The sequence below is a fragment of the Rattus norvegicus genome, chromosome 10 (genome assembly GCF_036323735.1).
Source record: "Rattus norvegicus strain BN/NHsdMcwi chromosome 10, GRCr8, whole genome shotgun sequence".
Taxonomy (NCBI): Eukaryota; Metazoa; Chordata; class Mammalia; order Rodentia; family Muridae; genus Rattus; species Rattus norvegicus.
Window position 1 is genome coordinate 66,167,972 of NC_086028.1, and position 14,497 is coordinate 66,182,468.

General features: G+C 43.2%; 1 protein-coding gene across 3 annotated transcripts in view; it reads right to left on the reverse strand.

The window, feature by feature from the left end:
• The window catches only part of Myo1d (myosin ID), a 276,639-nt gene that overhangs the window by 181,072 nt on the left and 81,070 nt on the right, over positions 1–14,497 (reverse strand). For all 3 annotated transcript variants that reach the window (NM_012983.2, XM_063268469.1, XM_063268468.1), the window contains 9 exon segments: positions 617–731; positions 808–953; positions 2,034–2,237; positions 2,792–2,908; positions 5,587–5,682; positions 7,984–8,037; positions 9,370–9,535; positions 10,786–10,879; positions 13,955–14,163. In NM_012983.2, coding sequence (NP_037115.2) covers positions 617–731; positions 808–953; positions 2,034–2,237; positions 2,792–2,908; positions 5,587–5,682; positions 7,984–8,037; positions 9,370–9,535; positions 10,786–10,879; positions 13,955–14,163 — 1,201 coding nt within the window.

Consider the following 14,497-nt stretch of genomic DNA (forward strand, 5'->3'; position numbering starts at 1 on the left):
GGTGGAGGTGGAATGAGGGGCGAAGGTCATCCTGGTTTCATAGTAGGATTCAAGGCCAGCCTGGGAAAACATCAGACCGCTCCCTAAGAAGCAAAGGAACCCGGGGTTGAGGATTTAGCTCAGAAGGCCCTGGGTTCGGGCCTCAGCTCTGAAGGGAAAAAAAAAAAAAAAAGAAACAAAGGAACCCAACAAAATCTCACAAAACAGAAACAAATAACTATAAGAAAACATCAGAGAGTTTTTAAACGTCTACTCCCAAAATTGTTTTAAAATACAAATGTTTAAGAAGAATGACACGCATACAGGTCTCACTTCTGTCAGGAGCAGGAGAGAACAAGGAAGCCTGGAGAGCCAGCCTCTCAGCTGTGACCCTCTGACCAGGGTCACTTCCTGTCTACATCTCATTGGCAGAGTTTGTCTCTGACAATTACGAACATTCACAAAGAGCCACGAGGAGAGAGGTGACAGCGAAAGAGCGAGTGTGGAACTGGACAGGAGTACAAGTGTCCCAGTGTTCCAATCACAGGCTTCAGAGACTGGGGGCAGCAGTAGCAGAGGGCGGTCCACTGCCACTTAGATCAGAGAGGAAAGAAGGGAATGATGGGACGGCACTCACGTGTTTCCAGGGGATTCCTTCCCGCTGGTACTCCTCTTGCTCCTGCTTCAGCACCAGCTGAATGAACAGCTGCTGCAGCTTCTCATTGCAGTAGTTAATGCAGAACTGCTCGAAGCTACGGGAGATGGGGAATGTTAGGGTGAACTAAAGAAAAACAAGTAGCAGGATTTTCAGTGTCATACCCCGTTTACCTGTTGTTGTCAAAGATTTCAAAGCCATAGATATCCAAGACGCCAATAACTGTGTTTTTCCCATGTACTGTGGTGTCGTAGTTCTTGACCTCGATGATGTCATTGATGCGAGTAACAATCCAACAAAAGAGGCGCTCATATATTGCCTGTGACAGAAAGATCATCATATATCCTTGTCTATTTGGGAACGAGCCTTTGTGTTTGGACTTTGGATGTCTTCGAACCCATCTGCCCTTCTCCTGACTGCTCAGCTCATGTGTTATTGCCTAAGTAGAATGATTAGAGTGTATGTCACCGATTACCAGACAGCCACATGATGTATGCCAAACTGAAGGAAGCAATCTGGGTTTTAAATAGGGTCATTGGCTACCATTCATATTTTAAGACTGTTCTCTAAGTGTATGCCCATGCCATACCTCATCAGGGATGCATCTGTACTTCTCACCTCTGAAACTGTTCCTACTTTAGGCTATGAGTAAATGGACTTGGATACTTAGGAAGTTCATTCATTCAACATTTGCTGGGTACTCAGACATATAGTTTGCTGGAAATACAGCACTGAGTACACAGAAAGTCACAGACTCCAAGGAGTGTAGGGAATAGGGTGACTCAGTGTCTGAGGTGACTTTTAAAAATTATTATGTGTCTGCATGTGCGTGAATGTAGGTGCCCTTAGAGGTGTTGGTTTTCCTGGTGCTGAAACTAAGGTAGTTTAAGCTGCCCAAGTGGGTGGTAGGAAATGAACTTGAGTCCTATGCATGAACAGTAAGTGTGCTTAACTGCTGAGCCATCTCCCCAGCCCATCCTGAAGTGACTCTAATCTATTCTGTGTTCTGGCAATCCAGGGAAGGCCTTACTTGCCTGAGTCAGTGGCATGACTAACAGGGCCCCGTGTATGAGAGAGGAACAACCTTAGCAGAGGCATGACATGTACAGAGAAGTCCTGAGGCTGGACGCAGACAGGAGAACTTGTGAGGCTAAGTTGGAAGACAGCAGAGAATGAGGCAGTGAGGTACTAGTGCCATACTCTGCTAAGGCAGTAGTTTCCCCCACACATTTCCACAGTTGGTCTAGTTTGCTTTTCTAGCAGTGATAAGCCAAGGGCTTCACTGAGACCGTGGTGGCCAAAAAGTCTCACGGTTTCCTTAGCCCACTGTCAGGGATGTCTGAAGACATCCGTAGAGATTTCACTTATGCTGCAACCCACGGTTCAAGTCTAGTCTCACCTTGGCAAAGGCGTCTCTGCCGTAGCTAGCCTCCTGTTCCGTGTGCTGTTTGTCAATGATGTCACGGCCTGTGGCCACCGTCCGGTAAAGCAGGGCTTTCTCCACCATGTCTGCCTTGGTTGAGAGCAATTCTGCTATGACAGATACAACTTTGCCATTCTCAATAAGTGGCGTGTCACCATCTACTATAAATTTTAAATTTCCCTATATCAAAAGCGAAAACAAAAGACACCATTTCCAATGAGCTTCTGACATATCTTGCATTCAGGTGAACTCGTTTGCATCTACCTTCCTAAATATGTGCGTCCAAATGTGAGTGCCTCACCTTGCACGTCCGTCCCTCCCCCCACACCTGACTACCTTTCATGTTAGCATACAGTTTTGACAAAGGGCTATACTGTTACAGAGTCAAGTCCATGATTATCTTTGCCCTCTGGTCTATGGTGCTGGCCTCACATGAGCTGTCTGTGCCTTGGAGGCTACTTGCAACCATCTGTTTCAGATGTTGTCACTGTTAGTCTTGGGTGCTGAGTTCAAGGTCTAAGGAAATCACAACACAGTGAACTGGGCACAGTCTCCAAATCTATAGTGGTTTGGAAAACCCATCATAATATAAAATAATAAAAGAAAATCAGAATACAGTTTTCAAAACCACAGGTAAAATTTTCACAAAGGGAATTGCTTTCAGCAGGGAACAAAATCTGAAAGAGTGCCCTGTTTTTACAGAGGGACGATACGCTTTGAGAGTCCCTACTCACCAAGTGAAGAATAGCAGCCAGAATTTTATACACTGTTTGAATCTCCTCAGGTTTGAATCCAATTACTTTCATGGCATCAGCTACAACTTTGAACTCTGCAGCATCATTGATGGAAGACTAGACATGAACAGAAAACTGTAAGTCAGAAACATTTCACCTGAGCATTAACTAAAAGCTGAAGTGTTTGGCCAAAGTCTTGATGCCTTTGTAGTAAATCGTTTTAAGGGAGACACATATTAAAAATAAATTTGTGTTGGAAATGTTGTTTAGAAATATGAGCCCTAAGTGTGTGTGTGAGATTTGTGTCACTTAAAATAAGCGCCATGCACTTTTCTGAAGGTTCTGTCCTGAGTTGAACCACTGAAGATCACAGCTCCATGTTCCCTGGAGGCAAAGGCATGGGATGTGATGTCACACATGAAAAGGTTAAATGTAAGAACTCTAAGGTCCATGACTGGCTACCGCATTGGCAGCTCTCTCGCCTGGGTCCTCTGTGCAGTCTGGTAGCAGCTCTCACGCTGTAATCGGGCTGAGTCCTGGTGGAGGAAACGTAGCACCCAGAGCAAAGCCACCAGCTGCAGTCACGTAGGAAGCTGTTAAGAAGTCCAGGACTACCCTCCATTATCTCTCTCATGTGACAAGTGATGGGAAGTCATAGCTTCTAACTGGAGCACAGGGGCTCAGTGATGAATTGCAGCCCCAGGAGACATGGACATTGGGTTGGATATACCAGTGTGCCATCAGATTTTACAGTAAGAAATGGCAACTGCTTATACTACAAGGTTCCCGGAAGGAGCTCTGGACTAAGCCTTTCCTCTACAAGTTGCTCATTTGACCTATATGGGTCCTGGCCGATGCTTGCTTACTGAGGAAGGATATACAAAACAAACCTCTGCTTGAAAAACACATGTTCCTTTGTGTTATAGACACAACCAGGCAAGCTCCTACACCTGTCTGTCTTCTCACTATGGGATGGATGCTTAACCTTATTGAGCCTTAATTTCCTCATGCATTACACGGAGAGAGTAATACATTTCTTACAAGTTGTTGTCTGGTCCTTAGCACACCAAAAATACTCAAATCAGATATTACTATCATGACTACATGTAAAGATTGTAGTTCTGCCTTATACAAGGAAATTTCTGGCTGTTTTTCCTAACAGCCATTCGTCTCTTATTTCATTATTGCTAATAGGATGAGATTTGTTCAGTCCTCTTCAAGCTCATCTCTGGCTTGCTCCTAGTCTCAGGAGGCTTCAGGGTTCCTAAGTGATCATGGCTAGTATATGGTCAACTTGACACAAGCTAGGTTATCTCAGAAAAGGGAGCACCATTGAGAATGCCTCCAGAACAGCAGGCTGCAGGGAGTCTGTGGGGCATTTTCTTAATTAGTGATTGATTTGTGGAGGCAGAGCCTCCACAACAAGTGGGTGTTGCCACCCTTGGACAGGTGACCTTGAGGTATATAAGAAAGCTGGGTGAGCAAAACAAGTCTGTAAGCAGCACCCCTTCTGGGCCATGTGTACTGCCTTGACTTCCTCTGACTCCCCAGATGATGGACTACAAGCTGGAAGATGAAGTGAATCCCTTCTCCCCTTAAGTTGCTTTTGGTCGTGGGGTTTATCACAGTAGCAGAAACCCTAAGACATCCATTTCTTCCCCTACCAATGAGTGCTCAGTCACAAGCCTGTGATGCCAATGTGAACTAGGAGGCATGAGGAAAAGCACATGACGAGCTATGGAAGGCGAGGGTTTCTAGGGAGGCACGTGTGTACAAGGTGGCATTTCCTTTGCCTGGGAATATTGGGACTGCTGCTGATGTTCTGAGACCACAGCAAAAGCCAGAGCAAGAGGACAAGCCAGTTTACTGAGGGTGGCAGAGCTGTAAGTTACAAGACCACAAACCCCACCTGTGCTGCTGAGGTGCTGGGTCTGACCATCCCAGTGCTTGCTGTCATACAGGGTCAGCGAATTCATCACTGCTTTGGGAAACTTTACCTAGATTTTCTCTTACCTGTGACCCAAGGTATCTTAATTTCACACGACTCTTACATTCTAAGATTAATTAAAATACATGTAATACTTTATGGACATTAAAATCATTTGTTTGTATGGGGGAAATGATTATATTATAATAAATGTAGGTTTAAGCAGGGTTTGTTTATGAATGAATGAATAGACATACAAACCATTACTAATTATCACCCACCCTTTAGAAAGGTGACTATAAAGAAGCAACCTAAGGCCACAAAACTATCCGAGGAAAATCACAATCAATACTTTAAACTAGGGGAGTTTGGGCAGTGGTGGCACATGCTTTTAATCCCAGAACTTGGGAGTCAGAGGCAGGTGGATCTCTGAGTTCAAGGCCAACCTGGTCTATGGCATGAGCTCTAGGACAGCCAGGGCTATCTGTCTCAAAAGACAAAGAAAAAGGAGAAAATCAAAGTGCTTTTCAATTTCGTTTTGTCATAACAACACACCTTTGACTAAATCACACGAACTTACGAGGAAGGCTTGCTAGTGCTCGGTGACTTTTATAGTCAGATCAAATATTAAGAGATGGTAAGAGAAAACCCTGAACACAGAGAGAGGAGCTTTTCTGGTAGATGAGGACATTACAGCTATGCAAGGTTAGCTAGCCAGGTTTTCAGTCCAGTGGTGGAATAAATTTTGGACTGAGGTTTTTAAAAGCAGAGCAGAGGAAACATTCATCTGCATGAGGGCGGGCAGTGGAGGGCCTGGGCAAGAGCCTGTGCTCCTTCTGCCTCGGCCTGGTTCTCAGAAGAAGCTCACCTTCAGTTGTGCCCCCACACGGATGTAGTTGTAGGATGAGAGTGATTTCTGCAGATGTAGAGAATGCAGCATCTGCTCGGAACCTCCCTGAAGTAGCTGAAAAATATTTAGTTTAAATTAAATTGCTGTGATGGATAATCTTGGTTGTCAGCCTGACTGCATTCGGAATTGACTAAAAGCTGCTGGGTATTCATTCCTGTGAGAGATTTTCTTCACCAGGCTATCTGAATTGAGAAGGCCCTCCCCCTAAATTTGACAGGACCTTTGAGTGGCAGCCTACATAAAAGGAGGTCTAAAGGAAAAGCCTTGTTTTTGTTTCTGTATCTTGCCAGTCAGCTCATCTACTCTGTTGCTGCTGGAGCCACAACCACTGTTACGACATTCTTTTGCTGACAGGACTCAGTTTCTTCAAGGTTCCAAGGAAGAGCGGCAACTCTAGGGATACGCAACAACTGTCAAGGCAGATATGGATCCCCCACATGTCACATGGTCTGACGCAGAGGTGGTCTAGTTCTTCACGAATTTTCTAGACTTCACAGTTAGGTTCTCTTCTTCATGCTTTGAGGAAATCTTTGGATTTTATTTTGTCTTGTCTTACAGGTAAATAGCTCCTATCTAGTAAGATAGGCAGAATGTTATACAGCCCTGAGGAACAGCACTTAAAATTCACATTCACAAGATTGGTCTAAATGACTCTTGCCCAAATGTCATCATCTGGCAGGCAGGGTAGACCCCTGCCCCGAGGTGCTTGCAGCTTAGCAGTGTCACCGTGCTGAGTTCAGAAAAGTCAGCATTAAGGGGAAGAGGCGTCAGCTCACAGACAGTCCCGTGGAGTCCACAGCTTTTCCTCAACTGCCACAGCCAGAAAGGAGTGGCTGACAGCTGTGACTCTCAGACTGAAGCTATTTCTTAGTAACTTCATCCAACTGGGAATGACACTTGCAGAAAGTTGTAATTTCTTGAAATAAACATTCTTATATTTTCTAGAGAAATAGTTTAGCTATAATCTAGCAAACTGTTAACAGAAACACTAATACAAAGTTGTTAAACCCCTCTCCCCGTTTTTTATAAAGCGCGTCTTCAAGAGGCCTTGATATAAAGGTTCTGCACTCAACAGTAAGCTCTGGTTTATGTCAAATGTGCAGTTACTTGGACCTTAAAAGTGATTTCTAACCAAACCAGAACTTGACTGGCATTACCTAAAGCCATTACTTAATCAAATGATACTGTATTCAACTGTACTGTCGCCATTAATCACCTTCAAAGACAGTTACACAGAAATCCACCTTTTTAACTCCAAGTTTTAAATGTGCGTCTGCATGTGCGTGCCTGTGGCTATGTGCATGGAGGTCAGCTTTTGTGTTGTGTCACTCCTCAGGTTCCTGTCACTTTGTTTGGAGCCAGCAATCCCCAGGACTGTCACTGCCTACCCAGCACTAGGACTATAGATGGTTTAAGCCCCCAAATGTTGCTTAATTAGGTCAGCAGCTTTTTTTAGGGATCTTGGTTTATATCACTTTGAGATTTGAAAATCATATTAATATCACACTTGCTCTATGAGCACAGATGTGCCAAAGGAGGGTTATTTAAGAGTTTTTTTTTTCAAACTCTAATAACATTCTCTAAAGACCTATTTATTTTTTCTGAGTGTTGACAGCACAGAGGATAATTCTTCCTTGGGTATACAAATCCTTGTTTTGTTTTGAAAGTAATCATACTGCCCTACACCTATCGAGAGCAATGCAAATCAAATTTACATTTCCATCTCTGGGACTCTCAAGCAGAAGAGTAGCAACTCAATTCAAAAGAAAATGAAACCGACATTTCTAGATGGCGTCAATAGCTTTCACAGTCATTACACTGTTACCTCCACTTTGAGGAACGCAGGTGATGTTTAGCCTGGGAGCTTGTGTTGGCTAGCCACCTCCCACAGTGCCCACACTCACAGTCTCTTAGGTGGGATAGGATGTATAAGCCTGTGCACGGGGCTGGAGAGATGGCTCAGTGGTTAAGAGCACTGACTGTGGGGTTGGGGATTTAGCTCAGTGGTAGAGCGCTTACCTAGGAAGCGCAAGGCCCTGGGTTCGGTCCCCAGCTCCGAAAAAAAAAAAGCACTGACTGCTCTTCCCGAGGTCCTGAGTTCGATTCCCAGCAACCACATGGTGGCTCACAACCATCTGTAATGAGATCTGATGCCCTCTTCTGGTGTGTCTGAAGGCAGCTACAGTAGACTTATATATAATAAATAAATACATCTTTAAAAAAAATAAGCCTGTGCACACATGTAACTAGCTGTGGAGACAAGGAAAGCCAGAGAGGTGCAGGACAGATGAGAGCACACTAGACAGACGTCTCTGCATGACTAAGCAAACAATTCTCTGCACAAGGATTACTAACCTGATAGAAAGAATGGAAGCTTCGTTCTCCGGGCTGTTGCACAATTACACGAGACTGAGGAAAAATATTTTTAAAAAAATGGTTAATCTGAAATTATAGATATAAATGAAACAGAAGCAACTTTCCTCTTAATGTATTCACAGTGCATTAAAACCATCTGTGGCTAGTGGTTGGGGCTTAGCTCAGTAGTAGAGCAAGAGCTAAACCAACCCAAACCAACCCAAACCAACCCAAACCAACCCAAACCAACCCAAATCAACCCAACCCAAACCAACCCAAACCAACCCAACCCAACCCAACTCAACCCGTGGACAAAGCTTATCAGAGATGAGTGTTCTCTATGGCTTCCCTGGCAATATTTTGATAATTCTTTATATTGTTTAAACTGGCACCTTAATATTCATGACAGTGAATCCATATTTTTGGGTTGTTTTGTTTGTTTTTTAACCTGCAGTCATAGACAGTGTGTGCAAGTGGTAGGGATCCGAGTGGGGAGGACGGGAAGGAATGCTGGGGAGGAACATTCTCAACATTCCTGTGTCTGGAGTCTGCTGGCATTTCAAAAAGCAATGCCTCATATCCTATAATAAAATCAGTCAACGTGACCAGGCCCCGAGACTCTGCTTGGACTCTCCAAAAAGACTGCTCAACATGTATGCTCATTCAAAGTATTCTTTTTGATTGAATATGTATATACATCAGAATCATGAAACATGGGGGAGAGATGGGTAATATTTAGTGTTTCCTGTTTCTTTCCAACTGACTCTTATTTCCCTAGTAGCCTAACCTTGATATAACAGATAAAAATAGGAACTGCAGAGCTGTAAGATGTGATGGTGTCACTGGGAGAGGAAACCCTTGACTGAGAAGCATCTGAATTGAGGCACAATTCAAGGTAGAGGCGACTGTTGGGTACAGCTTAACTGGACTGAGAGAACAAACGTGTGTCCCGCTGCAGACAGTAAACAAACTGGATGGAGGATGGCAACATGACGACAGTCTAGGTCTCAAAGGTGGGCATCATGGCTTGCTCCTGTAACCTCGGCTCTCAGAAGCTGAGGCATGAGGATGGTGAGTTATAGGTCAGCTTTGGCTACATAGGGGAAGGGAGGGAGAGAGGGAGAGCAAGGAGATTTGACTGGTTTGGGTTAGATCTGACCCAGAAGTTGTCACACATTCTTCTGTCGCATGTGTACCCCAAGTCTGCCTGACCAAGTCTAACTCTATGCACTAAGTGCTCATGAGGACTCAGAGGGTATCTTACCATGGAAGACAGCCTTAAAGACGGGTAATAGCATTGAACAGTGCTTTAAATGCAATTTCACAAATATTATTTTTAGACATTCAGCTTTCACAAGCATCACCCTAGAAATCTAGCACATATACCTTTTCCAGCAAGTAGTTATTAATATGTCCCCCAATGGGGTCTCCCTTGAAGTCAAAGTTGATATCCATGTATTTCCCAAACCTGCTGGAATTGTCATTGCGATTGGTTTTGGCATTTCCAAAAGCTTCCAAAACACAGTTTGACTTCAGCAACATATTCTTCACTCTTTAATGAAAATACATCAGTTATTATAAAAAATTCAGAGATGAAGACATTTAGAAAACTGATAACCTTACTATCCTTCTAGCCCTTCCATCATTGTTTCTATTTCCCTGACAAGATTCCTCTCACACAGTCAAACCTGGAGAAATAACCTGGCCTCTGACACAGCCTGATTAGTGGACCATCGTCCCTCCCCCTAATCCTGCAACAGATCCTTCAAACTCCTGCCCATAAATAACGTTATGCTTTATGAAGGCATGTGTGTAGGAACTGCTTGCTCACAAAGGTCCCCCACAGCTGATAGAGCTCAGTATGCTCGGAATGACAGTAAATTTCCATAAGCCTTATCTGCCATGTAAAAATGAAAGTAATTTAGTTCTCAGCTAGCTACTCTCCTGAGAGAAAGGAAATTACAACGATTTGATCGAATGTTCAGAAATGGGAAGTGGGGACATGTCGCATTCTTTTAGAAGGCCTCTTTAGACTGGGTAATCCAGTTATGATGAAAATGCAAATCCACACAAGTATCATCATCAGATTTAAATTCCTTCCCTTACATCAGCCAGCACCCTAGATTGTGCCTGTCGTGCTGCCTGTGATGGACAGACGAGTTGTGACTCCTCCGTAAGCTAATGTTCATCATCAGAGCTGAGGGAAAGTACTTTCTCCCTCTCAGAAAAGGCTGCGCCGCCTAAGAAAGTCCGTCATGCTGCTTTATTAGAAACAAATAACCACCAATTCACTCCTACATACTTATAAACAAGCGCTGTGTGCCAGGTACTGTACTCACCTGACTCTGAGCCCAGCACAGTGCAGTACAAGACTGCTTCACGTATGAACCTTACTTGGACTCCCAGCATCAGTGGGTTACAGTTGTGACATTGTGGGAAGCCATGGGTCCATCTTCCAGGGCCCATTCTCTCACAGCATAAGTTTTAAAAACACAGAACAAGAACCTGCAGAGACTTGAACAATAAGGCCAAGCTGTGCAAAGTCCAAGAGCTCTGCTGAGGTTGGAAACTAGCTAGAACCAGGATGATTTCCACTATTTCATAGTAGTTTTAATTTTAAAAAAGTGATAAAACTGGAAATTGATATAGTAATAGAAGTAAAAGCAGAGATTCAATATGCAATGTGGGAATCAAAGCAATTTACACATCAAAAAGTGCTTGATGTCGGTCAGTTGAGGCCTGGCCCAGTGTGTACTAGGTGAGGCCACGCCCAGCCAACCCATGTCCCTGAGGTGCCCTTACCTTTCTATCTCTGCTCTCTGGCTGGGGTTGGTGATGGCGGCGATATACTGCATGATGTACTTACTGGCCTCTGTTTTACCAGCTCCACTTTCCCCTAGAGGGAAGAATGAGGCAGGGGTGAGCTCATGTCAACAGAGTCATTTAAACCTTTGATGGTTATTCATTTAAACTCCGTGTTACTTCTGCTTCCGCCCTCCCCTTTCTTAGTAGGTTATTTTGTCCTGAGCTACTTCTAATAGATGGAAACATGTCTCTCAAAATGACAGAGGTAAAATTATAAATTACAGATCATGTTCAGTTAAGTAAACTATTCCAAGGACTAAACGGTGGTAAACTAGATCCTTCGATTATACACCCAGCATAGCAGAAACCAAGCGAGGTGGTGAGTTAAACAGTAGCTACAGCTACATTCATATAACCTTATTTTCTACAGAAAAATTATTTAAAGTGTATTAGGAATAAAGTGATTAGTTACAAAAATCAGAGTGAGGTGCTCGCAATCCCAGCTACTCAGAAAGCTGAGAGAGCCTGACCAGGAGGAATTCTGAAACCAGTTAGATCAGCCTTTTAGTCAAAAATACAAAACAAAACAACAATAACAAAACCCCCAAAAAACAAACAAACAAACAAACAAAAAACCCCAAGTCTTAAACCAAATTACACTAATTTCAGTGAAAAAAACAAAAAAACACCATAGGAAGTGTGTAACGGGTACCAGTGGTGGCAGTGGAGAGAGTGATTTAGAAGTTCCATGCGTCTAAACACCCAAACTTCACTCACTGGGCTTTCTCCCATGGGAGAGAAAAACCAAACAGTATAAATCTCCCAAGGCTTTACAACTATTTTTAATAAGTTATGTTAATAAATTATTCACTAAAATTGGGCAAATAGATTAATAAAGAATTAGATAAAAATAATTACACAGTGGAATTGCTAAAGGGAATGTGCTAGTTTTATGGAAACCTTAATGAAAAATACGTCCACTGTACACTGCTGAATGGAAAGACTACCTTTGTAATGGCAGGTGTGTGCTTATAATTATGTATTTTTATTTATGCTTGTATGACTATACACTTAGACACAGACACTAACAATCAGCTACTTCTGGAATGTTGGGGGACATGACTTTCCCCCCCATGTCAGATGGGTCCCAGAGGATCCTCCCCTATGGAAAACACAGCTCTTGCCATTGCTCCTGGTTGTTCGCTATGACTTGACACTAAGGCCCCGCTACTGAAGATTCTGTACACTTTGTACAGGACATGCAGAGATCAAGCTGGAACAGACCTGGAAGCTTTCTTTCTGTTTGCTTTCACTATACCCGGAGGTGCTACGTAGGCCGCTGATATTTAGTGTTCATCAACAATTCTACTCAGTTATGAACTCTGTGAACTACAATAATGGCATGAAGGTTAAGGGGGTAACCAACTACTATCTGATCGTATTTAAGGCCCACTCCACGAGTGGAAACTTATGCCTGGTACTGAGCCAAGAATCTGTGGCTCAGGAGGTCATGGCCCCAGGGGAAAATCGACTATTAATACTTCTATAAATGGACTGTCTTCTAAATACTCATCTTTATATCCACAGGCTAATGCATCTCTCAGTTCCCATCAAAGAAGCTTCTTTTTTGCAGTGACAGTGGTTAATATAGAGGCTCACAACTGGCCTAAGTGCACAGAACAAGGGTCCGTAAGTGAGGTATCTGTATCACAAAGCTCAAGGAGATTGTGGAAGAAGGGGTGGAAAGACTTAAGAGTCAGACATTGCTGAGGACTGCTGGGAAACTGGGTCTTCAAATCATGACAGGGTCTTTGTACTCATAGCTCACACTAAGTCGCTATGGTTGCCTCTACAAGACCCTGCATGAGATTCATGAGGGTCCACATTGTAGTGTGGATGGGAAAGAGGCTCACAAGGCCCACCCCTGGCTGGGGCGCTATTGGCAGTTGATGGCTCCCTGGGGAAAGAGCATCAGTTCTTTCAGGGGTGTGGATCCTGGTGGGCTGACAATGTTCCAGTGGATAACCCTACACCCAAGTGTATAAAGGCAGCAACAATTATCCAGGTGCCTTGTAAGCCAAAGAGAGAACATGAAGTGGGAATGGCAGTGGTGAGAAGATGTGGAAGGGAGGGAAGTAGGGTGATAGATGATAAAATGCACTGATACAGTACATCGTTTACACAAAACTCTCAAAGAATAAATATATATGTAAATAACAAGTAAAGAACTTTTGTTCATAAGTTTGTGTAGCTGGCCAACTTTTTAAATGTTTTCAACTGTTTTATTTAAAAAACAAAACAAAACAGTGTATTCCTAGGCTATAACTCTCTATCAACACTAAGCTATTTAATCTTCTGACCCTTAACATTCTTATCTGTAAAGTAGAAAATAACTATGATAATGATACATACCACTTAAAGTTGTTTTGATTACCAAAATAAAATAATCATCCAAATATTTTGAAAAGCACAAAGCCACTAGAGTAAATGGGAGGTATTATTAGCATCAACAGAGATTCCCACAGTTTGAGAGGCCATCTTAGGCCAGGGAAAAGATATTTCCTTATTTTACTAGGCGAGATGCTGCAAAAAGCCTAGCAGCCTGTGAGTGGCTAGGCTGCCATTCTGTGCACGTGGGCTGCAGTTCGGCCTCTCCTCCCTGAGTTTCAGGGCTAAGCCCATTTCCACCCGTGTCTCACCACAGCACCAGTCTCCAAACACCTGTCTGACCTTGAGGCATCATTTACTGTGTTTCATTCTGTTGACATTTGAACTACTTTTGTTATGCTTTATTTGACACTTTGTTTTGGTGCTTCAGATAGGAGGAATCATTCCATGCTGGCCCAGTGTACAAGTAACAAAAGGCATGCAAGTATGATGTGTACTCTTTTATCTGATGAGGTCTTGTTATGTTGCTGGGGCTGGTCTTGAACTCCTGAGAGTTCAAGCAATCCTCCTGCCTTGGCCTCCAAAACAAACGCTAGAGGATGACTGAACATGGTAGGCATAATTTGGTATTTAGTGTTCATTACTTTTCTGGGCCCTATAAAATTTCTTGGGTTTCTAAGCTTAAAAAAAATAATAAGGATCTCATTGTGTGAATTCTTGAGTACAAAAAAAAAATTAAATACCTTTCAACTTTGGAACCAGGGACCCCTCCAAATACCTGATATCATAATACAGGTGTCTTTTGATCGCCTCTTCATAGCCTTGTAAGCAGCGTCAGCAATAGCGAAGAGATGAGGAGGTCTCTCGTACAGCTCCCGACCTTTGTACTGCTCAATTGTGTCCCTTCCATAGATGTTCAGCACCTTGTATGGGTTCACGGAAACGACCACCTCGCCAATGAATGTATAGATGCGTCCTTTCTCAAATCTGCACAGAAGCGAGAACAAAAGGCAGCTGTGGTTAAACACATGTGTGGATTCTTTCCCTTAGTTTATTAGCAAATATGCCCAAATGGTCCAGGAACTGCTTCTGGACTGACAATTTATCAGCTCTCAGTTTACATTTAAAGACCGAATTACGTGTAGAGTAGTGGCTCGTGTCTATAATTCCATCTCTTAAGAGACAGACAGGAGGATTGCTGTGAGTACAAAGCGAGTGAGTTACAGGCCAGCTTGAATATCAGAGTGAAACTCTGTCTTAAACATAAACATAAACACAACACAAACAAAAACACAGACTATGTTTTGGGTCAGTCATGGTA